The sequence below is a fragment of the Scomber japonicus genome, chromosome 1, assembly GCF_027409825.1.
Source record: "Scomber japonicus isolate fScoJap1 chromosome 1, fScoJap1.pri, whole genome shotgun sequence".
In the NCBI taxonomy this organism is placed as follows: Eukaryota; Metazoa; Chordata; class Actinopteri; order Scombriformes; family Scombridae; genus Scomber; species Scomber japonicus.
In genome coordinates this window covers 41158391-41186383 of record NC_070578.1, presented here as the reverse complement: position 1 = coordinate 41186383, position 27993 = coordinate 41158391, and the positions used below count along the sequence as shown (strand labels likewise).

Sequence of the window (27993 nt, the reverse complement as noted above, 5' to 3'; positions counted from 1 at the left end):
AAGGAGGGAGGGAGGAAGAACAGATGGAAGTAAGGAAAGGAAGGAAGGAAGGACGGAGGAAGGAAAGAAGGAAGGGAGGAGAGAAGGAGGGAGGGAGGAAGAAAGGAAGGTAGGGGGAGGAAAGAAAGAGAGAAGGAGGGAGGGAGGAAGAACAGATGGAAGGAAGGAAAGGAAGGAAGGACGGAGGAAATAAGGAACGAGGGAGGGAGAAAGGAAAAAAGGAAGGGAAGAAAGAAGGCAGGGAGGAAGGAAGGAAAGGAAGGAAGGAAGGAAGGATATTTACAGAAGTTACCAAATATAATTATTTGCCCAATAAAGGGTTACATACTGTAGGCCTTCATCATCATCATCATCATCATCATCATCATCATCATCATCATCATCATCATCATCATCATCACACTGGTTACTGTTCACATAGCCATACATCATCATGAAAAAAGACAAAAATAAACAGTTGTAATCATTAAAAAAGAATAAAAACCCAAAATATATTAAATCATGACCCTTTGTCATGTGGTCTTTGTATGACATCATCATAAAACAAAAAAACATCCGTATGATCACAAACCAAAAAATGAAGATAAAAGCATTTTCTTCATCATGCAGAATAGTTATTATGCATGAGAGAAAAAAACAAAACATCTGTAAAATAAAATAAAAATACAGAATAATAATAAACAGTAAAATAATTAGTTTTAAAAAGGTTTAACAGTTGATCATAACTGCTTCCAGCTTTTCAACCCTGCAACTTGTTCAACTCATCATTTATTATTCATCATGTTCATCAGATCAAATGATGTCACACTATTCACTGTCAGCAGCTGGTTTAGTCTGTATTTGAGTTTAAACCACAAAGTCACATTTAAAAGAAACAACATTTAATATAAAACAGTTGATATTTTTAAAGCGTTGATCAATCTTGAATTTAAATGATTGATTTTGACTGATCTGCTGTCATTTTGTTCAGTTTCGTTTAAAGACATTTTTACATTGTTCACTTTATGTTGAAGGCATCTTTTAACCCCTTCAGTGCTTCTTCCTTTGTGATTCTCCTCCAGGCCTCTGGAACATTAGCTGGCGTAGCATTATATTCTTGAGCCAATCTGTCATTGTATCGCACCAGTACATACTTCCAGTAGTCAGATGACTCTATGCTGGGATCTGGAAGAATGTTCCAGTCTGGATAGTAAGTGTAATACTCTTTGAAAGGATGAGGCTCCCATTTAGTATCTGAGTTTTTGAATTTAACATCACTTTGCACATCAGTAGTACACAGTGTTGGAACCAGCTTCTTAGTGCTGTCATACCTGTATCCACCAAGACCTTTTGGTCGATGTAAAGCTGCATGATGCTTTTCGTGTCCTTTTCCTCCAGCCTCACAGGGAACTTTACAAAATGGACATTGCTTTCCACAACCAAACACTCGCTTGAAAAGCTCATCCTGTGGTTTGATTGGAAGTTTGTTCAGAGTCTCAGTGATGTCTTCAGACTTTGAGAATTCCTCCTGAAGCTGTTTGTTCAAGTCTTCCAGTGACTTTTTGAGGCTGTTGATAAATGGATGACATGTGCTTTGGATTTGAAACAGGGTGGTTTCTTTATCCTCCTCTGAGATTGAGATGTCTTTAATCAAATATTTTCGCATGTTGCTGATGAGCTCTGTGATGCTTTTAATGTTGTCTGGCAGTTGAACACCATCTGGTCCTTTTGAGGCCTGCTCCAATGCTGCTGTGATTTTGTCAACTACTTGAAGGTTCTTGTTCTTCAGTTTGCACAAAGTTTTGTCCTCTGACATTTTTTTCTGGATGTGCTGAAATATCCAATCCTTAACATATATTTCATACTTACATATGTACTTGACAAAACTGCTGAAGTCATCATTTTGCAGCAACTCTTCCTGAATGTTGTACTGGAAAAAGGAGCGGGAGCTGTACTCTGCTGAATGAGAACCTGTCACTATTTCATCCACAATTTCTATTCCCAAAGATCTATTGATGAACTCTTCCACAGCAGGTTTGATGCAACATCTGACAAAATCATTTGCTTTGCGTTGACAATCATCTCTCTCTTTGTATAAATCAAGGAAATCTGACAAATACTGTTTCTTGTACTTCTCCAGCTTAGTCCGAGGATCATTATCAGACAAGAATTTTTGGTGCATTTTGAGGAATTCCCTTGAGGCAATGCCACAAATGTGAAGTTTCAGGTCAAACTCAAACTTTATTTTGTAATCCTTGCAGATATTTTTAATGGACTCATCGATTTTGTCCAGAAGTTCCTTTGTGAAAGACTCATGATAATCTGTGTTTGTCTTTACGATATCATCCACATCATATCTGCGAGACACAATGACCTCATCAGCTGTGTTCTGCAAAGTTCTTATTATCTCTTGTATGCGGAAGGTCTTTGCATTTTTTACATGCTCAGTCATGACATTAAACTCACTCTTCCCTATTTCTGTTAGGTCTCCAATGTTCTGTAATTCCTCATTGACGTTACGGTTTAGGAAGTGTTTTCTCAAGTGGATGAGGATGTTTTCAGATATATTTTGTTCTTTCAGGCCAGACACATTTTTAGTGGCTTCAGTCCACATCTTTTCAAACTCCTCTTTCAGTTGTTCATCAGACAGTGTGGAGTTTTTACAGTCACTCAGGAGATTCATGACCTTGTCTTCAATCACTCCTCTGTATTTCCTCAGAATTTCTTGAACCTCTTTTGAACTTTGTCGTATATGGAGTGCACGATCCAGTTTGTTGTCCACCGAATATTGAATTTCCTTTGCAAGACTACTGATACTGTTGAAAAAGTCAGTATTGTATTTTTCTATCAGATTTACATTCTGGTCTTTCTCTTTGTAGTAGTTTGTAAGTTTGTCCTCCATTTTTCTTTTTTCAGATGTTCTTTTTTCTGACACCTCTGATTTTTTTGATTCAGCCAATTCAGTTAAATGTTGGAGTTCACAGTCATTGTCAGAATTTAATATTTCCAACTCTGCTTGTGTTTGCCAGGAGAGGATTTCTTTTCTGAACTCCCATTCCCATTGACTGAACTCTTTGCAAAGGTTGTCGTAGGCCTGAGCCACGAGAGTGTTTCTGAAACTAAAGATGAAGTTCTCATATTTCACTGATCTCCAGAGACTTTTAATCCATTCTAGAAACTCTGGGATCTTTGAGACTTCATTGCTTCTGTTTATTTTCACTGTCCCCAAAAGATGTCTCTTTAAATCTGCTACAGCTTCACTGTAACCTGTGTTCACTGGTGCCATCGGAGGGGTTCCATGCCAGAGTCCTGGGATGTTCCAGTTGTTTTTGTCTATGTCATAGTCCAGCACATCTGTGAATGCTTCAATAGAAGGCTTCCTTTCCATTTCAGCAGCAATTTGTGTCATTTGATTGAGCTGGTCCAAGAGATAGTTTCTGTCTGTGAGGTTCTTTGCATGAGCTGAAACTCCAGCAACATTTTGATGCACAAAATGACAAACTGGCTTTTTACCAATTTTCTTCATTCTCAGGAAGGCGTGAACGGCAATTTGCAGGACATCTTTCATTTCTGTTGAGTTTTCCATGGCGATGTTAATAATGGTGACATCACTTAAACCAATCACAAAGGTTGCCAGCTGATTGTCATGCTCATCACTGTCTTCTAGTAGTGCCAAATGTGGAGACTTTAGACCCTCTGTGTCAATGAGAACAATAAAATCACAGTTCATCTCATGTTTCATATCTTCTCCAACTCTGAGGAAGAGCATATAAGCTCCTCTTGTGCATCTGCCGCTGCTGACAGGAAACTGCACACCAAACATGGTGTTGAGGAGTGTTGACTTCCCTGTACTTTGAACACCCAGCACAGTCAGTACTAACAGTCTGCTCTGTTCTCCAACCTTCTTGTGAAGCTCCTTCAGCACATCTGTCACCCATCTCTCTGGGATGTTGGAAGCATCTCCATCCAAGAGTTCTAAAGGAAATCCATCCAACAGCATTTCAGCAGCCAAACCAGGGAGACGAGATATTTCATCAGCAGTGTTTCTTGAACCATTAATTGAGAACTCATAGATGAGTCCCATCTCTCTCATGTAATGCTCTACTCCTAATGAGCTATCCAGCAAAACCTTATTTAACTCTGCAATGATTTTCACGTCTTTCTCCTTTTTATCACAGTGATCTTTCAGTTCATTACGCAGTAAAGATAGATGACTGTCAGATTCTAAACGTGCATTCAGCTGAAATTTCATCCACTTAAGAAAGCAATCTCTTGCGTCTTTGTCACATGTAAATAAGTTTTCATTAAAACTTTTCATGGCTGTGGACAGTTTGTATTTGCTTTGCTCCTTCCTGATTTGTTGTTTTTTCTCCTGTAGCCGGGATTTATATTCCTCCAGTCCCATGTCACCAGCTTTTTTCAATCTACATTCCTCCATAGCCAGTCGTGATAATCTTTTCCAGTTTTTTCCCTGCAAAGGAAGTTGTTGTTTCTTGTAGTCTGGTATACTCTGCCTCTCAATTCCTTTCACAATTTCATCAGCTGCTTTCTTTTGTTTGTTACATTTGTTTTCATCCACAGACAGACCAAGTTCAACAGCTTTGTCAGACATATTTTCAACGATAACTTTGTTGGTTTCATTTGTCAGTGATTTATTGATGGTTGTACAAAGTTTCTTTGAAAACTCTGCAACATTTTCACTTGGGTTTTTGTTTTTCACACTGCTTTTTGGTAGCTCTAACTCTTTTAGTGTTGTCTTAACAGACATCATCTCCTCTCTTGCATTCCCCTTTTTGCGATTAACAACCAAGAAGAGTTTGGATTTCACATCTTGAAGAGAAGTCAGAATCTTGTGCTCTTTTTCTTCAACTTTGTCCAGGAACACAAAGGTAGCAGTTGACTCTTGAACAAGAAAATTGAATTGTGCCTGTGACTCACAAAGGTCTCCTCTCAAATTGGCAAAGGCAACTGGTCCTGGAAATATGTCACCGTCTCTCCCACAGGGAAGGAACCAGCAAACCTCCACCAAACCATTGGCTATTCTTCTTTTAAGACTTCCTCCTTCCATATCTCTGTGTATGAAGATGTTGTGATTCTGTTGGCCACAACTGAGAACATGATTCAAAACCTGTGACTTGGAGAGACTACAGTTTTTCAGCCTGACAAAGGTAAAGAATGGTATATTTGCTTGAACAATTCTATCTTCAACAAATCCTCTAGAGTCAGATAAATCATGTGGACACCACTCTTTGACGATGTCTCTCAGAGCCCACAGCATCAGAGTAGGTTGACTGTTATTGCCATGAGGCAACAGCAGTGGGACAGAAAACTGACACATTGACATCTTGAGGGCCATTTCCTGCTGCAAGAAGCTGTCAGCACAATGAAAGAGTGCAACTATGAGGTCCAGAGGGTTAACCTTGTTGTCTGCAGAGTCAAACAGATCATTGTTTTCATCATCATCATCCTCATCCTCATCACCATCAACATCATCATCATTGGTTGATACTTGTGTACAGTTTCTGCATTTTGCGTTGATTTGAAAGAGTTTCCTGAGAAAGCACCATGGTATTTTCTCCAATGAGTCAACAGTTTCATCGTAAATGCTGTTTTTGTTGATTTCCGAAAGAGAGCGAAGAGTGAGCTTGTTGGGATAAAATTTCTGCAGTCCAAGTCTGGAGAGAACGTTGAAAATAACTGAAAGAGAAAAAAAGATCACAAAAAACTGAAAATGAACTCTGAGGACTTAAAGGTTGAATATGTAGAATATTTATTAAAAGCTATATATTTTTTTAAATAATACAGCCACAGGGCGTTTTGAGGGGTACAGAATGAAAGTATTGCTTTTCCATAAAAAAAGTTTAGTCTAATATTTTAAAAATTTTTTGACGGGTTCGACAATGACGTTCTGACACGTTTTGTGTACACTGTACCAGCCAATTAGCGGCCGGAATTGCGGGTTGCCATGGTTGTCTGTTGTTCCAGCGCAGCTACTGTAGGCTGGTACTGGATGAAATGGAGTTGTAAACAAGCAGAGCCGTGTTGGACTTACTAAAACCAGCGTTTTTTGCTCTCAAGTACAACTTTTCATCACAAAACTTCGAAGGTAAGACAGAATATCTGTAAATAAGTGGTTGTTTACCTTTGTATTCTTTGGCTGCTGGTTCACTGAGTTTTTAGCGCAATAATAGTGGTACTGTTGAACTCGCCAGGGTCTTAGCTTTCATATGAGATGCTATTTGTTTGTGTACCATGAATTATCAAAACGGTAGCAATGGAAATGTGGAGAGTGGGTTGACTTTCTGACGCTATTCGGATTTTGATATTTGATCATTAATATACTTGGTGTTTGAGTTGTGTTTGGTGTGTGTAAAAATGACTTATATGTGCTTGTAGCAGAGTTTCTCCTATTTAATTTGATGTGCAGTATGACTGTATTGCTACATAATTAGGGGATCATCCCTATGTTCCCCGGTCACATACAAAGCGGGGATGAGCCCGTCTACAGTTAGCCAGTTAGCTGAGTTAGCCGCCGAGTTAGCAGATGAGTTAGCCGCCAAGTTAGCAGCCGAGCTAGCAGCTGAATTAGCAGCCGAGTTGGCCGCCGAGCTAGCAACCGAGTTAGCCGCGATCGGGGAACATAGGACCCGGGGAACATAGGTACGCTCCCCAGGTTTAACTGCTACTCCCACTGGCGTTACAATGTAATGTACCTCGGTGGTTTCAAGTCAGTTACAGCGAGGGTATGTTTGCTTCCTGTTTTCAAAATAAAAGCACCAACTCTATCGTTATGGTTTTCTTAATAATTAAAAGGCAACAGGTGTTTTATTTTGTGAAAATGACCGGAAGTGCGTTACTCGCTACGGCTAACTTGAGTGGCTCCGAATTTGCAGGAACAAAACTTTAAGCAGATGTTATTCGGACTTTCTCGCCTAAAAAGGTTAGACATGTGGATAAAGTGGTATATTTACAGAGTTAGAGCTAAAATAAAATCCGGCACTCGACCTGGCAACCCGACTGCTGGAATTACTTTTTGGTTGTTGCGACTACGATCTCGAGACATTAGATGGCGTTGTTCTGCTCATTCTACATATTCTACCTTTAATATGCAGTATAATATTTTTTTTATTTCTATGCTGTTGACACCCAACAGTATGTAATCAACATCTGGCATTAGTAGCACTGTTGTTACACTCATTAACTGTCTAGACTGGGTCAACTGATGAGTAAATAAATCAGTGATTAACAAAGTTGGAGCTTATTCACACTCATTTCTTGGTTTTTCTATGACAGATTTCTGTCTGTGTATTAGCTTTTTTAAAATTGTATGTTGTTAGCACCACAAACTCAATTCCTTTTCACCTTATTAATGCCACCCATAACCTGCTAATGATCCAAACTGGTCTCAGGAGACAATGCTGCATACACCTCCTGTGCTTTTCAAGTTACGTAACATACACTGCAACAGGAGCAACAACTTATCTTTGGGTCATTTCAGCGTTGTTGCAACACGCTCAAAGAGAATGAAATATTCTTGGGAGGTCTGCGGTGGGTTTCCAGCAAAAGAACAAATGGATTCATCTGGGTTAGAACCCAGAACCCTTGATGTGAGGTGACAGTGCTGACCTCTGCACGACCATACTGCCGTCATTTCACTTTTATAACACTAACGTCCTTAGAATGTAGTTTTTGTTTATGGGAATTGTTTAAAAGAAAATCATCATTAACAGGTCTGTGGTCTATTGTGCATTTATTTTGAAGGTCCCTGACATGAAAAGGGAAGCCAGGCAAAATTAAGGTTTTTTTCAATATTTAAAATCTGAAACAAAATGAGCAATTAGGCTTTTATTAATTAAAACGATTTGATTTACAGTATTATGATTAAACTTCAGATTGAAATCTGGAGCTATAAAATCACTACAAGGTGCAACACAACTTTTTTTTTGAGATATTCAATACACTCAAATGGGTGTTTGACTAAATTTAACTCATATTTAACATCCATATCACACCATCTTTACCTGCTTCATATTGAACTGATGCTGAAGAAAAGTTTAACTCACCAGCAGATTGTCCATCTTTAAAAAATATACTGCACTCCATAGAATCATCCTTCATGGACTCACAGCTGGATAAAGGAGAAGTTGGTGTCTGCTTCTGCTGCTCTGAGCTTCAACACAACACAAACAGAGATTTGAGTATAAATAATGATGAAGGGATGATTTGTGTCATAGACTGTTAAGTTCACTATGTGAGTGCACTTATGTACCTATACTTCAGTGGCTTAACTTACATACTAATAACGGGAGTGAGGCGGTGTTTAACGTGCTGTGATTTCATAACTTCATTTACACACAGAAGAAGAGACAGGAAACAGCCCCCACCACTGCCTACATAAAACACTATCGCCCCCTGGTGGCACCCGGGGGAAATGACCAGAACAAACAAATATAAACTAATACATCACATAGACAGTTAAAGATCTTCATCTCACCTTTGAGCTTTTGTCTCGCCGTTATGTTTCCCACACAGATCGGTTCTGGAGGAAGTGTTTCCCTCCTTTTTCTCCATACGCGGATTCATAATGCAGCTGACACCTTCACACAAACACAACAACATGCTGTCAGAGCTGCACTCACTCATTTCAACTAATGAAGCTTAGTGAAAGACAGGAAGACCATCTTTTTTGTAATCAATCTCCCTCCCTCTCTCTCTCTCTCTCTCTCTGTCTCTGTCTCTGTCTCTCTCTCTCTCTCTCTCTCTCTCTCTCTCTCTCTCTCTCTCTCTCTCTCTCTCTCTCTCTCTCTCGTTTTATTTAAAGAAAACCGTAACATGGTAACAGAGGAAAATACTTCTGAGCAGGTTGTCCCGTCAGTCAATCACAAAGTTTCAAATTGCGGATTTCAAATTAAATTAATATCTGCACTCTCAAATCTATATTTTTTCATTGAAAGAACATAAAACAGTCATAAAATAACACATATAACAGCTCAGATAACTACAACGCTAAGACATTGAGTCCAACAGCCTGCATCTACAGGGTTTCATTAATAGCAGCCACTATAGAAAACACAGCGTCGCCACAATGTTCTGGTGAGACATCAAACAACCTTTGTAAAAATTAACAAACTAAATATTACACATTCACTGAACGAAGATTAAACTAAATGTTGTTATCAAAACACATTTTAATGACGAAAATTCAAATTAACATTAATTCATTCATATATTTTATTATTTATAATCATATATTTAACCCTGTGCACAAATGTAGCTATTACGCATTTTGACATTAGACTGCATTGGCTGCACACATAAGCTGCACACATACACTGGAATGCAATATGCAGCATTTTAGAATTGGACATATTTTATGACAAACAGATTTTCGTTATTTTGTGTTTTTCTCAACAGTGCAGTGAGTCGTATAAGAGAGCTGTACCACAAAGCAAGCTGAGTGAGCTACTGTTTAGAACCAGGGGAAGGACACTTGGCTAGTCACACAACAAAAAAAATCAATTAAATCAATACACACACTGCAACAGGAGCAACAACTTATCTTTGGGTCATTTCAGCGTTGTTGCAACACACTCAAAGAGAATGAAATATTCTTGAGAGGTCTGCGGTGGGTTTCCAGCAAAAGAACAAATGGATTCATCTGGGTTAGATCCCAGAACCCTTGATGTGAGGCGACAGTGCTGACCTCTGCACGACCATACTGCCGTCATTTCACTTTTATAACACTAACGTCCTTAGAATGTAGTTTTTGTTTATGGGAATTGTTTCAAAGAAAATCATCTCAATAACAGATCTGTGGTCTATTGTGTATCTATTTTGAAGGTCCCTGACATGAAAAGGGAAGCCAGGCAAAATTAAGGTTTTTTTCAATATTTAAAATCTGAAACAAAATGAGCAATTAGGCTTTTATTAATTAAAACGATTTGATTTACAGTATTATGATTAAACTTCAGATTGAAATCTGGAGCTATAAAATCACTACAAGGTGCAACACAACTTTTTTTTTGAGATATTCAATACACTCAAATGGGTGTTTGACTAAATTTAACTCATATTTAACATCCATATCACACCATCTTTACCTGCTTCATATTGAACTGATGCTGAAGAAAAGTTTAACTCACCAGCAGATTGTCCATCTTTAAAAAACATAAGATGTTCCATAGAATCATCCTCCATGGACTCACAGCTGGATAAAGGAGAAGTTCGTGTCTGCGTCTGCTGCTCTGAGCTTCAACACAAACAGAGATTTGAGTATAAATAATGATGAAGGGATGATTTGTGTCTGTCTTGTGACTGAAGTTCACTATGTGAGTGCACTTATGTACCTATAATTCAGTGGCTTAACTTACATACTAATAACGGGAGTGAGGCGGTGTTTAACGTACTGTGATTTCATAACTTCATTTACACACAGACGAAGAGACAGGAAACAGCCCCCACCACTGCCTACATAAAACACTATCGCCCCCTGGTGGCACCCAGGGGAAATGAGCAGAACAAACAAATGTAAACTAATAAATCACATAGACAGTTAAAGATCTTCATCTCACCTTTGAGCTTTTGTCTCGCCGTCATGTTTCCCACACAGATCGGTTCTGGAGGAAGTGTTTCCCTCCTTTTTCTCCATACGCGGATTCATAATGCAGCTGACACCTTCACACAATCACAACAACATGCTGTCAGAGCTGCACTCACTCATTTCAACTAATGAAGCTTAGTGAAAGACAGGAAGACCATCTCTTTTGTAATCAATCTCTCTCTCTCTCTCTCTCTCTCTCTCTCTCTCTCTCGTGTTTTATTTAAAGAAAACCGTAACATGGTAACAGAGGAAAATACTTCTGAGCAGGTTGTCCCGTCAGTCAATCACAAAGTTTCAAATTGTGGATTTCAAATTAAATTAATATCTGCACTCTCAAATCTATATTTTTTCATTGAAAGAACATAAAACAGTCATAAAATAACACATATATAACAGCTCAGATAACTACACAACACAAAGACATTGATTTGAGTGTAGTGAGTCGTATAAGAGAGCTGTACCACAAAGCAAGCTGAGTGAGCTACTGTTTAGAACCAGGGGAAGGACTGGTTCTGTGCTAGTCACACAACAAAAAAATCAATTAAATCAATTTTTGAATATCAGTTGGTAAACAATTTGTTTACATTTCCAAAGAAAGTGTTTCACGTCTAATCTATTCATTTCTCTCTCATCATCCATCTCCTGCTCTGTTCATACCGGTGAAGGATGTGTGGGTCTCTCTACAGCTTCATAAAGGTCTCATATTTACTAAAGCACAACCACATGAAAGCAGTCCAATCAAATCTATTTTCAACAAATTACCAGTATTACCAGTTTCTTTGGTGAGATAACCAGATTCTGCACCAGAAGTAGAGGCAGCCAACGGACCTGTGTGAAATAAAGATATTAATTAAACATTTACTTACTTTTTAAAACACAGTCTATCATTTCATCCCCCCCTTTATACTCATCAACGATAGGAGCTGTGTTTTCTGTGACCCTTTTCCTACTATGCACTTAAAAAGTTCTGCTGGAAAGATGAATGAAAGAGTTACTTATGTTATTAATGTTAGGCAGAGACTAAACTGGTATGGATGCTCCGATTGATCGGCCACTGATCATTATCGGCCTATATGGACCCTAAACAGGTTGATCAGTGGTCTCTCAAAGTGCAGATCAGAAGAGCTGAACGCATATAAATAATATATATATACTGTATATATATATTATTTATATATATATATATATATATATAATATATATACTACCACCACCACACAAACATAAAATTCACATTTGTATTCATAATGTTGATATTAAAGTTAAATCCATGAAACGTTAACATTATAACTTGATTAGTGTAGGCTTCTAACTAACTTCTGAGTCTTACAGTAGCCTATAAATTTGTGGAGTCAATTATACCGATATGATAAACATGTAACTGCAACAAAGTTCATAGAATTATGTGTAAACAACGTATGTGGAGTTTTTTAGGCTTTTATTTTTGTTTTTGCTCAGAGCGGCGATTAACTTCCGCCTGACACTTCCGGCAAGGATTGGCAATATATGAGCGGCGATTCCAGCAAGGATTGGATATATGGCGGTGGTCTTGTGCCATCTTTACCATAGACATATATACGTATATATGTCTATGATCTTTACTGCAGCAAGGTACTCGCGTATCCTCAAAAAAACGTAATTTCTGGTATTCTATGTCTCTTAGAGGGGGTGCAGCTTGATATTATTGCAGCATTCTGATGACAAAGAAATCTTTTGAGATAGTGAAACACTTTGTCCATGACTGGATAAGTGTACATGGTCCACCTCAGAAACAGTTCAATGACAATGGAGGAGAGTTTAACAATGAGGTGAGAGACATGGCAGAAAACTTTAACGTAGAAATAAAGACAACAGCTGGCTAAAGCCCCTGGAGCAATAGACTTTTGGAGCGACACAACCAAACACTTTTTGAGATCATATTGAAAGTAAAGACTAGCAAGGCTTGTGACTGGAGTACAGCAATGGACTGGGCTTTAATAGCCAAAAACACCATACAAAGTGTACATGGCTACAGTCCGCATCAGTTTTTGAACAGAATCCCAACCTGCCCTCTGTACTAACTGGTAAACCCCCAACTTTAGAAGGCACAACAAAAAGTGAGTGGGTGGCAAAACACATCTCTGCCTTACATGCACTAAGGAGAGGCCTTTACTGAAGCAGAATGTTCAGAAAGAATGTGGAGAGCATTGCAGAAACAAATACGTCACACACATGAGAAGTATTAAACTGGGGACAAAGTATATTACAAATGAGTGGACTGCCCAGAATGGAAAGGACCAGGAGTTGTTATCGGCCAAGACGGTGCAGTGGTGTTCGTAAGACATGGTGGCACCTGCATTATACAGCAGGATACATCGTCTTAGACTGAGAAAAGAGAATACAGAAAATATGGATCAGCATGTCACAAGAGTTGATTATGAAGATGACAGACACCTGGAGCGAGGACAGAACACTGCTGACAAGAACACAGCAGACTGAAGACACTGTACCTGAAGTACAACAAAGTATGAGACAATCAGAGCCAGTAGCAATGACCACTAGGGTGCAGGATGAAACACAACATCACACAAGACAAAGATTGTTACAGAGAGGGGAACAGATGTCAATCTGAAAACAGGACAAATTGTGACATATAGAGACAAAGACGGAGCAACCTTGCACACAGCTTCCATTATGGAAGTTAAAGAAGTGTGTGTATGGTCTAGCAGATGCTTCTTTACTGGATGCCCTACTGGTACAACAGAGTGAAAGAAATAAAGCTGACAGCATGAGGAAAAATTTCTCAGGTTGGCTAGATTGACTAGCCAAGACTGTGGATGCCATGTGGATGACTTCATATGGGGGGGGCACGCACAAGTTTCTCCACAGCCGTTATACCTCAGCTCAGATCTGCATTCCTTGTTGGTTGTGAGGAACATGAACATTTCTGTTTTGTGGGAATGTTGTGCCCGTTTTATGGCAAACACATGAGCCGCTTAACACAGTTTTGTTTTTCGTGTGGTCGGTCTTTAGAGTTTTTAAATGACATGGACCAGAATGGGCAAAACATCACTCGATCGCTGTCCATCTTGACTGACCATGAACTCTACTGACCACAACAACAGCTCGTATTGGCTGCTCCCCGTTATCACTTCCGGTTCAACCCCAGAGTTGGTACATTCCCTTTCCGGTTGATGATTGATATTTGTAAATTTGTTTCGGGAATGTTTCGTCGCTTGTAAATTTGTTTTGCCATTTGTAAAAATGTTTTGTGTCTTATTAATTTGTTCTCTGAAATGTAAATTTGTTTCGGGACTTGTGTTATGGTAATGTAATTTTGTTTTGTGATATGTAAAAATGTTTTCCACAATGTAAATTTGTCTCAAGCTTTGTAAAAGTGTTTCACATGTTCTCTCTCTAATCTTAGTTTGCACCTCCCGGCCACCGTACATATGTCTGTGAGCAGGACACAGAAGACTACACAGCAGGAATGCAGGGTTGTATCCATGTGTAAGTGTTGAACAGCGATAATATAATCTGAACTGTCAGTGATATCTGTGCACCTTTTTTAGTATCAGCACAGTGGACATGTGTGTGGACACAAACTCCATCAACAGTCACTACAGCTGTTAAAGCAGACTAACAGCTGATCCAGCTGTGATCAGCTGATCTTTCATCAGAAACAGATGTCGCTTCACGTGACACCTAGGAGGAAACGTCTCATTTCTCTAAAATCATATCTCCTCATCTCCTCTCTCCTCTCGTGGCTTCCTTACATCTCTCCATGCTCACAGTGGGTGGGACTAAGACGCAAGAGAGGTAAACGTGGTTGTAATTTAAGAGAATTGAGAAGTACCCAAGCACTCTGGCCTAGAAAGGAACCGCCCCACTTATGTGAAACCAATTCCCCTTAATGACAGTATACAGTCTACTATGACTTATTAACATTATTACACTGCTTATTATGAACCAAGAAATACCAGATAGTGTGGCTAAGACTGATGTAAGAAACTAATGCTCTCCTGGTTCCTGGTTTAATGCAGATTATTTCAATGTACAGGCATTGAAAAGAGTCTAGAGTTTACATACCTTTATGTTCTTCAAGCCTCTTCTTTTGTGTTTTCTCCTCAGATACCATAAGAATCTCTGACTGACCCTGTGAAAAGTGACGATGCAAACACTGAGTAGAGAATAAAAGTTTTGCTATGCACAGTCTGCTTCATGTAAATTCAGACTGTATCAAAGACAACTAACTGTGTTCTCCACCTGTGATGTGAGGAGCCTCTGTTTCCTGCTGGAGAGGAAAGGTTTGTCCAGTATGCTGCTGACTGAGGGTCTCTCTTCAGGGTCAAGTTTCAACAGCTGAGCCAAGAGGTAACACAGTTCTTGGGAGTAGTGATCAGACACAGGAGAGTATGAGCCAGTGATGATCTTCTGTTCTAGGTCCATCTTACTGCAATCCTTAAACTGAGAGGAAACACATTTAGTTATTACCACTGCAGAAAAAAAGTGAGAAAAGAAGAGATGACCCATTCTTTCTTGGCAACCATTAGACATACAGGAAACAGATCTAAATCAGTATGTGAGAACATAGCAATGCTGTTTAAAATACATTAAATCTACATAAAGTAATAAACAGCTCACACACAGAATACTTACTGCAGGCTGAAGAGTGCACATCTCATACAGGACACAACCTAGGGCCCAAATATCACTGCAGAGGGAGAGAAAGTCAGAGGAGAGAGCAGACAAACAGGCTGAGATCAGTTATGAAGGCAGCTGTATATTTATTCAATAAGTCACTTTAAGATGGAGAAAAAAGATTTCATTGCTGAGAAAACTTGACAACACTCCAACATATTTTAAAACACAACATGTCAGACTTTATTAGTTATTGAACGATTAAGTATTAGACTTATTTTCATTATTGTTCCTGCAGTTCTGCTTAATTTACTTCATTCAGTTAACTAAAGTGGATTAGGTTACATGCAGACTTAAAATAATTTAAGAGGAAACCAATATTACAGTAACTGCTGTAGATATACATAAGCAGGTTTGTTTAGTAAAGGGGAGACATGATAGTTTGACATTTTCCAGAAGTCACCAGTTTAGTGGGGAGAAAACCTGTCCACTGGATTATTATTAAATACTAATTTACAGCACAAATGAGACAAAAACAGCACAGTGCATTAAGTTAATACCTTTTGTTGCTGTATGGTTTGTTCTTCCAGATCTCTGGTGATAAGTAAAGTGGTGTTCCTATCTGTGTTGTTGCCAGGTCTCCAGTGCTGGAAATGAGATGAGAGTAGAAAACAGTATTATGATTTATTATTTACATTGTAACTCAACATCTATTCAGATGACATTTTACAAACCTGTTCAGCACTCTTGCAATTCCAAAGTCCCCAAGCTGTACAGTCCCATCTTTAGTCAAGAATATGTTCTATGTAGAAATCATAAAAGACATAATGTCATAATCATGAGGCTATATAATACAAATAAAAATGCATCACCACTGAGGAAAGGTCATGTGGTGTATGAAGTAATACCTGTGGTTTTATGTCTCTGTGGAGGATGTTTTTATCATGGATGTGTTTTAGTGCCAAACAAATCTGCACAAACCAGTCCAAGATCTAAGAAAGACAGAGGAACATAAAGACACACTATATAGATAGATAGAAACATTGAGAAGGGTGTAAATACATTTTAAAGAAATATATAGTGAAGTGAAATAAAAACTGTTACATGATGAATTATATCCATGTTATTATCTTGAAGAGTTAGTAGCTTACTTGCTCTTCTGGGAAAAGTTTTCCTTTCTGAGAGTTGATCTTCTTGGAGAGGTCTCCACCTTCACAGTAGTCCATCACTATATGCGGACAGTCCCCCTCTAAAAGATTTTATACAGCATAAGGAACATGCATGCAGACATGTGTGCTTCAAGATTGAAGATTCAATTGTATTATCGTTCACTAGAGCATACGAGATGCAAATAGAATGAAATTACAAGCAAAGCTCTAAACACATAGATGACCTCTGTGATTCTTAAAGGTTATAGCTAAAATCTTGGACCATTCATACCTTCAAAATATTTCTTATACTGGACAATGAAGGGATGTCTCATCTTAGAAAGAACTTCAACTTCTTTTTGAGCTTTCTGCGTTAGAAAATGAGATAGAAAATGTGAGAGAGTAAAGTAGTAAAGGAGAGCTCATATGAACACTGAAATAGTGGAACATTATACATATGGTTCTTACACTAGATATCTTAATCTCCTTGATGACATATTGTTGTCCATCCTCTTTGGATTTGACGAGGATGACTCTTCCAAATCCACCTTTCCCAATTTCCTTCACTTGTTCATACTTATCCATGTTAGTGGAATGACTGTCAGTTCATGTTTGTTCTACAGAGACACAGACAGCTGATTACAGACAAATGTACAGAGTTTAACGACAGTAAATTCAATAACCCATTCTAACTCTGGTCCTTATAGCCTCTAACTCTGGTCCTTATAGTCCCTCTAACTCTGGTCCGTATAGTCTCTAACTCTGGTCCTTATAGCCTCTAACTCTGGTCCTTATAGCCTCTAACTCTGGTCCTTATAGTCTCTCTAACTCTGGTCCTTATAGTCTCTAACTCTGGTCCTTATAGTCTCTCTAACTTTGGTCCTTATATTCTAACTCTGTTCCTTATAGTCTAACTCTGGTCCTTATAGTCTCTAACTCTGGTCCTTATAGTCTCTAACTCTGGGACTTATAGTCTAACTCTGGTCCTTATAGTCTAACTCTGGTCCTTATAGTCTCTAACTCTGGTCCTTATAGTCTTTCTAACTCTGGTCCTTATAGTCTAACTCTGGTCCTTATAGTCTCTAACTCTGGTCCTTATAGTCTCTAACTCTGGTCCTTATAGTCTCTAACTCTGGTCCTTATAGTCTAACTCTGGTCCTTATAGTCTTTCTAACTCTGGTCCTTATAGTCTCTAACTCTGGTCCTTATAGTCTCTAACTCTGGTCCTTATAGTCTTTCTAACTCTGGTCCTTATAGTCTCTAACTCTGGTCCTTATAGTCTCTAACTCTGGTCCTTATAGTCTTTCTAACTCTGGTCCTTATAGTCTTTCTAACTCTGGTCCTTATAGTCTCTCTAACTCTGGTCCTTATAGCCTCTCTAACTCTGGTCCTTATAGCCTCTCTAACTCTGGTCCTTATAGTCTTTCTAACTCTGGTCCTTATAGCCTCTCTAACTCTGGTCCTTATAGTCTAACTATGGTCCTGTAGTGTAAAATTTAGGGGATAATTACTAATAATGAACAATGTTGTATCTGTTAAAAGGGTACTTGATTGTTGACCATCGTATGCTAAAGGTGATCATATCTGAAGGCATTATGTTAAATGAAGAAGTATATGTGATTCTGCAACTACTAAGTGAATAAGTACTTTATGATTGAATAAGTATGAAAACTACAATATATGTGTTTAAATGAAATATGCATTACTTTCATTTTCATTATTATAATCATTATAATCACTTTTATTGAAAACGAATGCAGTTGAAATAAGGTAACGGGTCAGGGTGACCTTGACATGACTTGCGCCAAGATCTGCTGAGCCAGCAGCAGCTGTGTAGGAAAAAAACAAAACTTAAGGCCTTATAAGGCCGATGCACCTGCAGTGAGGGCATCTCAAGATTTGGTGCCAAGGGATAAGATCATGTTTTGGAAGAAAGCTGATTGGTTAAACGTACACCAAACATGGGCGGGGATACAACTTTTGACAGTATAAAAAGACTCCCCAAGAGTCTTATCTCTTTGTGTCACTGGTGCATGGACATGGTCTGTGTATTGTGATTCCAGGTTTTGCTGTCGACAATAAAACTCTAACTGCATTCAGAACAACGAGAAACTTATCGAATATTGTCACAACAGTCCTTATAGTCTAACTCTGGTCCTTATATTCTCTAACTCTGGTCCTTATAGCCTCTCTAACTCTGGTCCTTATAGCCTCTAACTCTGGTCCTTATAGCCTCTAACTCTGGTCCTTATAGCCTCTAACTCTGGTCCTTATAGACTCTCTAACTCTGGTCCTTATAGTCTCTAACTCTGGTCCTTATAGTCTTTCTTACTCAAGTCCTTATAGCCTCTCTAACTCTGGTCCTTATAGTCTTTCTAACTCTGGTCCTTATAGCCTCTCTAACTCTGGTCCTTATAGTCTAACTCTGGTCCTTATAGTCTAACTCTGGTCCTTATATTCTCTAACTCTGGTTCTTATAGTCTAACTCTGGTCCTCATAGCTTCTCTAACTCTGGTCCTTATAGTCTAACTCTGGTCCTTATATTCTCTAACTCTGGTTCTTATAGTCTAACTCTGGTCCTTATAGTCTCTCTAACTCTGGTCCTTATAGTCTCTAAATCTGGTCCTTATAGTCTAACTCTGGTCCTTATAGTCTCTCTAACTCTGGTCCTTATAGTCTCTCTAACTCTGGTCCTTATCGTCTCTCTAACTCTGGTCCTTATAGTCTCTCTAACCCTTTTACCCATATATTTATCTATATCTTTTACATTCCTTATCCAAATAACATCAAACTTGGCACTGCACTTAGTACAGGTTGCAGACCCCTGTACTATACAAACAGAGCAGTCTAAGGGTGCAGAATAGCGGAGCTGCTTGTTACATATTAACAGATATTTACAGAGGTCAGAGGGTTTTATAATCTAGCTTTTTTTACTGCTTTTATGAGTTTTTAAGGCAATATAATGTAGTTCAAAGTCCAGCATAAAACTTGCTTGTGGATTTACTGTATAAGGTCCAAAAACAACTCTATAAAATGGTAGCATAAACTGTATTATCTTGTAGTTAACCAGGTCTGTCTCTGCACCCTTTCATGAGTCATATTTTATATGTGGTGAGAAAAATTAAAATGTCAAAAATTCAAATGTTGATCTTGAACGGTTAGCAATCGAATCTTTAAATTCTTCTATTAGAAATGTCAATGTCAATAACACTGAATGGAAAAATTAATTATATTCCAGTGACTTCATAATTTTCTTTACTGAAGCAGAAAATTCTGAAACACAACTGCTAAACTGTTTATGAAATAAACCTTACTGTGTATTAGATATGTAACTATTCGAAACGGAGAGATTTAAAGAGTTAAGAATTTAAACCAGCTATAATATGTTAAGGAAAACGATGCTGTAGGTTAAGTAAGATTAATAAAATGTACTGCCAACATCAGTTTATTGCATTAGATCAACATTAATTAAAATATTTTGTGTGAGTTTTGCACAGAATTGTCATATTTTGATACTAATATCAGAAATAATATTTGTATTAAGAACTACAATGTTGATCCAAGCTACATCACACAGCTCTAGTAAGCAGTGTGACAGCCTTTTGGCTTTGTCATGGCTCTTAGATTTATGTCTGGCCCTGGGCTGCTGTTTATACGTTTTGTCTTTGTTTTTCCTTCAGTTACAGGAATGTGGAGATTACATTAGGGCAATCGGCACCTGTCCATCCAGGATGCATTTAGGATCATTCATCCCCATTCTCTTATGTCTAACTTTATCACTGGTTCTCTTCCTTTCACCACACCTTTTCCTTGCTTTTGTTGCACTTCTGTATGGCGTATTACACATTCAGAAGTCTTGATGACATTTAGAAAATCAATTATAATTTATTTTTTCAACTTAAGTTGATGTTAAAGTTCAGATGACAAGTTTGATCATGAATGCCAAATATTTGTACTTGCTGTCTTAACATAAAACAGACTCAAGACAATGTTAAATAATTGAACAATAGTTATGATTTAAAGGATTATAGTTAAAATAGAAGAAATGGAATCAGACACCATCTCAGCAGATGTCATGTTGAGAAGCTGAAGGGTTTTTCGTCCAAACTATAAACCAAATATTCCTAAAACAATCTCTGAAGACCTGAATGTGTGACGAACGAGTTAGAGGACATTGTCCATGTTTTCCTCTGTCTCACTGCTGTTATATTTATAACTTATTTAATACTTAGACATACAGAAAAGCAGCTCTTACTACATCACTACTACACTACTACATTACTTGTGATGATTTTCAGTTATATACATTTTTTATGTATCCTTATACTTGTTTTAATTAATATAGAAGGCAATGCATGTTAAAATATCTGAAGTTCAATAATACAGCAACAAGTAAGTATTCTATAATTGTACTGAAGAATAAGGCTGGTCTCAAAAATCTTTTGAATATTTAGTAATTATACATTTTACACTCTTTCTGAATCAAGCAGCTTCTGAAAGTTACTTACATGTTCTTGTTCCTGATCAGTCTGGTTTTCTGCTCTGCAACTTCAGTTTTCTCTCACACACCTGTGATTAATCTTCTTTGTTGCTATACATCAACTCTAAATTTCTCTTTCTTTATCACATGGTAACATAATATTGCACATCTCTCTTCTTATTTCTGTCACTGCAGATGTCTGTTCCCTTTCTGTACCTGTGAGTTGTTAACTGATAGGATCAATGTTCAGTTCATCTGAGAGGATCCTTCTAGGGTGTGGTCAAATTTCCTGGTTTGATTTCATGACAGTCAGCAGCTGTAAGTCTCATTTAGGATGGTAGGATGGATACTCTGTTGTTTTTCATTCATTTTATGTAATTACTTCTGCCAAGCTGGTTAGGTTTTAACCATTTCTTGACTGATCATACATTTTATTATTGTAAGAGTGACATTGTGTCAGGTAGACCTAATTAAAAAATAAGTCTAGTCACATGTAGTCTACTTTATAAACAATAAAATAACATTCAGGAAAATATTACTTATTCATTCATATGAGTGCACGGTCAAATATGTTAATCATAGTGTAGATATATCAGCCATTTAATAGGTAAAGATTGATTTTAACTGGGATAAACATTCCTGCTGTTACTGTTAGATTCCAGACGGTGGCAGCAGAGGACCCTAAATACAGAGATATATTTTACCTTGTAATAAAAAAAAACAAGAGCATAGTATTAAATTACATTATTACATTAAATTATTATCTGTGCTATTATAAGAGTCCATTCTAGTTTTGGTTTAACTGTAGATATTAATGTTACTGATATTGTAAATATTGTAATTTTAATTTATTTCACAAAATTTGTATTTGTTTATTTTATTAAGATTATATCATTATACAATGACACAGTAAAGACTACAATGTTAAGTTCTTCAAGCTAACACAGTAATCTACAGCAGAGTAGGATCTTCATGCTGCTGATCCATCTATCATGTTCCTGACCTGACTGGTTGTTTGTCTCACTGCAGAATAAAAGACTTGAATGCTCCATCCACCTCGACTTCTGTGCCACGTATATGAATACATATGATATTTCCTGTTAAATGAAGCCCAGTGTGATTAGTTTTGATGGGTTGAAATGTACATAGAAGGTTATAATATTGTAACCCCCATACATTTAACATACTAAGCTATTGTTTGAGTCCATTTGTTTATAGTTGTTTACATTAGTGTACTGTTGCCCCCAATGTGACTCTTGCCGTGTATTGAGATTCACAGCCAGCTAAACTCTCCCTTGCATCATATCCTCCAAGGAACAGGCAGGTGTTGTAGTAGGTTAGGATTTATTACAAGAAAGTGTGAAACTGAAATGGACATATAAAAATACAGAAAGACATTCATTAATAAACAATATAGAATAACTTGGCATATATACAAGTTAGCTTATCATGGCTCATTCATTAATACACAATTCAGAATAGCTTGTCATATATACAAATTAGCTTATCATGGCTAGGAGGACCAATCTAATCTCTATCTGTGGATCTACATGTAAGTATTCGCAGGTGATTCAAATTATGATACTGAATATGACAGAACTAATCAGGTATGTAATGAGGTAAGTAACACATTAGTCATTGAACTCAAACTAAACAACACAGTATATTACATCAACGGTCAATTCAACGGTCTCTTGAAGGCTGAAATCTACCGTTATACTGCACCAATATAACGGTTGCTTGAAGGCTGAAATCTACCGTTATACTTATACTACTGTATGATATCAACGGTCATACGTGCCAACAAAGTTACTCAAAAATGTTGCGAATATGTCACAATAATTAAAAGTATATATTCTAATAATTATCTATAACATGTTCACTTAGTTATATTTCCACTCAAAGGGCTAGTAACAAATATAACTAACTTCATAACTTCATATACAGACGGAGCATTTTTCCGTTGCCATGACACTACCAAGCAACTTCTTGTTACATCACTTCCTGCCTGCTATTGGCTGAGACTGATAAACGATAAAAAGAACTATGCCCCCTAGTGGCCTGGGAGTTCTAGCAGTAAATACACAGTTTCAATATAAGTAGACATAAGAAACTTGCAGTTATAGTTTTAATCATCATTTATTTCCTATATATATACAGATTCATATATAACTTTAATTGACTTAAATTTAACAGATATTCAGTCCAATTCAGTGTTAATGTTATTGTTGCAGTTTCACTAAACGTCCAGCGGGTGGCGGTAAACATCTGTAGAGAGAGAGAAGGAGGTAGTGTGAAATATAACGAGCAAGAGAAAAAGGACAAACTTGTTATAATTGTTGAACTTCGATGTTAAAGTTGTCCAGAAGAGACCTACCTTGTTTTAGGATGTTGTTGTTTGCCAGAGGATTAAGGAGGATCGCTATTAGATGTGTTTTTGATGACAAATCCTCCTGTGAGTGTTTTTTTCTTTTCAGTAATAAATTAAGAAACTGATGTTAGCTAATGCTCACTTCATGATTGTGGGTCGAAAAAACTAAAACAGAGACACTGTAAACATGTGTGTGATATGAGTAATATGAGATGTGAGATACTATTGCTGACAGATATTATTGCCTCATGAAATTTATTGGTATGTTTTTTATGCTCTGTTTGTAACACTGAAGCCAGCAGCAAGCTCAGAAAAGGGTAGAAATAACCATAAGATATTGATATGAATCAGCATACTGTAATAAATAAAATCTAGCTTCATTGTTGATTTTCATTGTGCTTCTCTCCTCTATCCTTCCTTTCTCTCCTCTCAACCCCAACCGGTCGAGGCAGATGTCCGCCCACTTCTGAGTCTGGTTCTGCCTGAGGTTTCTTCCTGTTAAAAGGGAGTTTTTTCTCGCCACTGTTGCTCATGTGGGAATGTTGGGTCTCTTTAAAGTTAAAACCTGAAGAGTTGGTTTAGAACCTGCTCTATGTGTAAAGTGCCTTGAGATGACTTTGTTGTGATTTGGCGCTATACAAATAAAGATTGATTGATTGATTGATTGATAAATAACTTGACATTAACTGAGGTATTGTTCTGGATCTTCAGAGAGCTGGAGGTAAAACAGCGACCCCTGCTGTCCGTGTGGGAGAGTCTGAACCAGGACGCTGCTGTACTTGGATGATCTGGATCTTCACTTGGATGTCAGATAAGTTTAAGCAAAATAAAAGAACAATAACTGAACTGAAACTATGTAGTCGACTGAATAAAAGGAAACTTACTGACTTCAACTGAACTGAACTATACTTGCAAAGAAATAAAACAACAATTAGCAACTGAGGAATAAATAAAGGAGGACTATAAACCGAATGTGATACTACCTGGATAACAAAAAGAACTGAAAGGTGGACAATTTAATTTCATTCATCTATTTATTTTGGTTTATATTTGAAAAGCTTTGGAAAAAGGGATATATTTCAGTTGGTCAAATTATAAATTAACATACAAAAGGGTAAAATTTTGGTTTATTAATTAATCTTCACTAAATTGAAGTAGTGTTTTATCATCCACCTTAATGGGTCTACATGTGAGATATTTATGTAGCTATTCAGTTGATACTGAGCCTGTCTCAATACAAGTGTTGTTAGAATATGATGGACAAACAGAGAGAGTCTCAAACAACAAATGTCAGAATATAAAACAGGAATTTTCTTAAATCTAAAAGCACAATGAAACAGACTCAAACTTAAACTGAAACATGAGTCAATAAGTGATAGAGACTAACAGAGAGTCAGGAGTCAGGTAAACTGCTGAATATCAGTTATGATGTTTAACAATAATAAGGGACTGACAGGACAAACACTTTTACTTTAACATACAGATTTTTAAATATATTCTCATCTTGTTACATCTAACACAGTTATTTATATATGTAGATTAGATAGACTGTGCTGTCTCACTGTGCTGATTACAGACACTCTTATGAATATGACTGCTTAATTTCCCATTTGAAAAGCTGTACTGTAGATTTGACACTTGTGCCCTCATGTGGTAGAAGGCTGAACTGCTCAGCATTGTATCACTATGACTTTGTTGCGTTCACTGTGTGCTTTTCAAATGGTGACGTGGTGCTGAAGTATTTATTCATACAACAGAAAGCCTTTCATCTCCTGCATAGTTCAATAATATACGTAAGTGGCAAATTATCAGAGCATCTACTGATGTCCACTGGCTGAGTTTGTTGAAGGACTAGTCCACCCAAAACCTTTTAAGAGGGGCTGTGTGAGTGACAGAGAGACGCAGGGAGAGCAGAGACCCACTGTGTGGTATTTTTGCTGCTTGCCCAATTCAATGAAGATTAATGGGATTTAATTTGTGGAGGTCTTGGCATTAAAAACAGCAGTATGTTTTTCTAGAAAGTGTGACTGTTACTGTGAACAATCCAGAGAAAATGCTGCAAAAAATGTCAAATTTGTTAAGTTGAAAGTTTCAGAATATGTTGGAACATCATTTTTAGAAAGACATGAAACTGTCTTTTAAATATTGTTTTTTATTGCATCTCTACTGTAATGGGGTGGTGGCTGAAATCCCAGTGACAGATATCTCAAAAAAACTGAAAAATAGAGAGATATTCCAGCATGTAATAATAACCCTCTAAATACCTGTATACCACTCTGTGAATCATACTTTCTAACATTGTGTCTTAATTTTACACAATTTAAATCTGAACATGTTCTGAGTCTGTAGCGTTGATTAATAATGGATAACTGCTGTTGACACTGTTGTCCCATAATGCAATGCACAATGGAAATAAAGGATCTACTGACAGCTGGTAAAGACTGACACCATTGTTGTCAGTAGTGCAGTGGCTTTAAAAACATAAAACTAAAGTAATACATTTGTAGAATTAAACTTTATACATTATTATACTTTGTAGTCTTATTTATGAAATTAGTAATTGGTAATATGAAACATACTTGTCGACATGCAGTGGCTTTAAAAACATAAAACTAAAGTAATAATAATAAAAACTAAAGTAATACATTTGTAGAATTAAACTTTCCACTTAGTGTTTGTGAACTAATCAGTTTGGTGTATTTTTTATTTCTACATGTGGTGGTTTTATGGCTTTATTATTTATTATGAAACACATTTAGCCACATGATCTTTGTACATACAGTATATTATCACTATCACTTATCATTATGCACATAACTATACTGTATGTCAACATGTAAAAAGAAGAATAAAGAAACACAGACAAAGCTCAACTTCTTTGTATCTTGTTTAATTCATTGTGTCTGAAAACATGTAAGTCAGAAGTTCAACATGATTAACAGACCAGAAGATGCCACATTATTCCCACAGTTGGCTTGGTTAGACAATATTTAAACATAAAGACTTCTTATTCACTAACTTTCATCAAACACACATCAAAAGATCAAATGTTTTACATGTCCTTATTAGAAATGAAACTGTAAATTATTATATTTAGCACGTTATTATGTACGCAGTTGTACTCATTAAAAAGTAAAATGAAAAAATATAAAGAAACAATACAACAAAACTGTTTTCTGTCAAAAATAATGAAAAAAGTTAAAAAGTTAAAGAATAAAACTGTAAAAAGTAAAATAAATGTAAATGTAAAAAATGTCATTACATAGCCTTTAAATGTTATACTGTAGGCCATCATCATCATCATCATCATCATTATCTTTAGCACATGTCATTATGTACTTGGTTGTGTTAAAAGATGAATATAATAAAATCTTTGTACTCATTAAAAAGTGAAATAACACAGTAAATACAATAATAATGTTTTTAAAATATAACAAAACAGTTTTTTACATCATCATCTGTCAAAAATAATGAAAAAAGTTATAAATGATAAAGAATAAAACTATTTAAAAATGAAAAGAGTCAAAAAAGTCAAAGTTTCATTACATAGCCTTTAAATTGTTTTATATAAAATATTAAAGAATCTGTTTCACATGGCCTTTGTTCTTCATCATCATCATCATCATCACTATATTTAGCTTGTGTCATTATGTACGTAGTTGTTCTCATTAAAAAGTAAAATGAAAAAATATAAAGAAACAATACAACTGTCAAAAATAATGAAAAAAGTTAAAATGTTAAAGAATAAAACTGTAAAAAGTAAAATAAATGTAAAGGTAAGAAATGGCCTTCATCATCATCATCATCATCATCATCATTAGCACATGTCATTATGTACTTAGTTGTGTTAAAAGATGAATATAATAAAATCTTTGTACTCATTAAAAAGTGAAATAATACAGTAAAACAATAATAATGTTCTTAAAAGATAAAAACAGTTTTGTGGTGTTTAACTTGACTTGTTCAACATCATCATCATCATCTGTCACACATAATGAAAAAAGTTCCACATTAAAACATGAAAGGATGTCTCAGTATTTGTTCATGAATCAAAAAGTAATTTACATCAACATGAACACATTTGAACTGATGATAATTAATTTACTCTGCAAGAAAACATGAATAACTTCTTCACTGTAGCATTTTATGATTAGTAAGAAATGTTAAAGAATAAAACTATAATGTAAATAATAATATATGTAATGTAATAATATAAATGTAAAAAGTAGTAAAACGTAATAAAACAGCATCTCAATACATGGCCTTTAACCCTTTATAGGACACTCATTGAAAGGGAGGAAGGAAGGATGGAAGGATGGAAGGATGGAAGGAAGGAAGGGAAGGAAGGAGGGAGGGAGGAAGGAAAGGAAGGAAGGATGGAGGAAAGAAGGAAGGAAGGAAGGTAGGGGGAGGAAAGAAAGAGAGAAGGAGGGAGGGAGGAAGAACAGATGGAAGTAAGGAAAGGAAGGAAGGAAGGAAGAACGGAGGAAGGAAAGAAGGAAGGGAGGAGAGAAGGAGGGAGGGAGGAAGAACAGATGGAAGGAAGGAAAGGAAGGAAGGACGGAGGAAATAAGGAACGAGGGAGGGAGAAAGGAAAAGAGGAAGGGAAGAAAGAAGGCAGGGAGAAAGGGAAGGAAGGAAGGATATTTTGGGATATTTACAGAAGTTACCAAATATAATTATTTGCCCAATAAATCATCATCATCATCATCATCATCATCATCATCATCATCATCATCATCACACTGGTTACTGTTCACATAGCCATACATCATCATGAAAAAGACAAAAATAA

The 27993-nt window shown here is 36.8% G+C and overlaps 2 protein-coding genes across 2 annotated transcripts in view; both read right to left on the bottom strand.

Annotated features, from left to right (window-relative positions):
• Positions 1 to 27993, bottom strand: part of LOC128358695 (up-regulator of cell proliferation-like) — a 64569-nt gene that overhangs the window by 29905 nt on the left and 6671 nt on the right. The window contains exon 2 of the mRNA XM_053319053.1: positions 14648 to 14714. Within this exon, the coding sequence (XP_053175028.1) occupies positions 14648 to 14696 (49 nt within the window). The 5' untranslated portion in view covers positions 14697 to 14714. The remainder of the gene's footprint in view (positions 1 to 14647; positions 14715 to 27993) is intronic.
• On the bottom strand, positions 365 to 8146 carry LOC128358675 (up-regulator of cell proliferation-like). Its single transcript, XM_053319031.1, has 2 exons — positions 8043 to 8146; positions 365 to 5676 (listed from the first exon to the last, which is right to left on the bottom strand). Exons 1-2 carry the CDS (start codon positions 8095 to 8097, stop codon positions 998 to 1000), a joined length of 4734 nt encoding a protein of 1577 aa, XP_053175006.1. The 5' UTR covers positions 8098 to 8146; the 3' UTR covers positions 365 to 997.